Consider the following 987-nt stretch of genomic DNA (forward strand, 5'->3'; position numbering starts at 1 on the left):
TCAACATAAATTGTCTATTTCCACCATTTTCACAAAATAGCGACTGAAAGGAACATTAACTTCCTCGTTACATTTGGGAAAAAAATATATTTTTTATGGGGCGTGACGCGTATTACGTCATCTTCGTCAGCGAGCGTGCGCACTCGCAGACTTGCCTGGACAAACATGGCGACCTCCACCGGCGGATTGTCAGCTTTGGACGGCGGAGAAATGATGCGCTACGCGGAGTACAGCCCGAAAGGGAGCTCGAGGAGCGACGCGGAGATCGACCGGCGGCTGGTGAGCGTCCGTTGGACACGTTAATGAAGGGTTTCGGGTCGAAAAAGACGTTTGTCACCTTTCTGACCCCTGCTAGGTAGCTCTTTGGTTAGCTGTTCGCTAAAGCTACATACGTTACATCATACCTGTGCATTATGTTTTATGTTCTAAAAGAGACGATATTCTATCTAAAATTAAATATTATAATTGTAATAAAGTACAAGAGTGAAAACAATGTATGTTGTCCACAGGGTGGTACGCTGATTGCAGTCGGCCTTGGGGTGGCTGCTGCAGGTTTTGCAGGTAAAAACTTAAATGCTTAAATGCACGCTTATGGGTCATAATTAGTAATAATTTTAGAATTGAGTTAATAAAATCCACTTTTTGCTTTCATCTGATTTTCCTCCAATGTTTTTGATGTGCCAGGTCGCTACGCCTTCCAGCTGTGGAAGCCCCTTGGCCAGATGTTCTCGGAAACGGTGCGCAAGATGCCGACATCTGTGAGTTCACTTTCCACTCGCCGCTTATTAAATTACACGCAGCTGGCCCTGCTCATCTACCCGCATCCTCCTCAGGCATTCTCGTCGTACTACAAAGGAGGCTTCGAGCAGAAGATGTCCAAGCGGGAGGCCAGCCTCGTCCTTGGCATCAGGTAAACCACCACATATGGATTTCAATGGCGGTGAACTTATTTGATCCATTTTTATTTGTGACTGCAGTCCAGTCAGT

The 987-nt window shown here is 46.0% G+C and overlaps 1 protein-coding gene across 1 annotated transcript; it reads left to right on the forward strand.

Annotated features, from left to right (window-relative positions):
- Positions 1-126: 126 nt before the first annotated feature.
- Positions 127-981, forward strand: LOC109509292 (dnaJ homolog subfamily C member 15-like; the record flags this gene model as incomplete). The annotated part of the gene is made up of 5 exons (XM_019859165.1): positions 127-279; positions 510-561; positions 685-758; positions 834-910; positions 978-981. Coding segments are annotated over exons 1-5 (321 nt in total), but the record flags the coding sequence as incomplete, so codon positions are not given.
- Between the last annotated feature and the right edge of the window lie 6 nt (positions 982-987).

The sequence above is a fragment of the Hippocampus comes genome, unplaced genomic scaffold (genome assembly GCF_001891065.2).
Source record: "Hippocampus comes isolate QL1 unplaced genomic scaffold, H_comes_QL1_v1.1 C16844594, whole genome shotgun sequence".
Classification (NCBI taxonomy): Eukaryota; Metazoa; Chordata; class Actinopteri; order Syngnathiformes; family Syngnathidae; genus Hippocampus; species Hippocampus comes.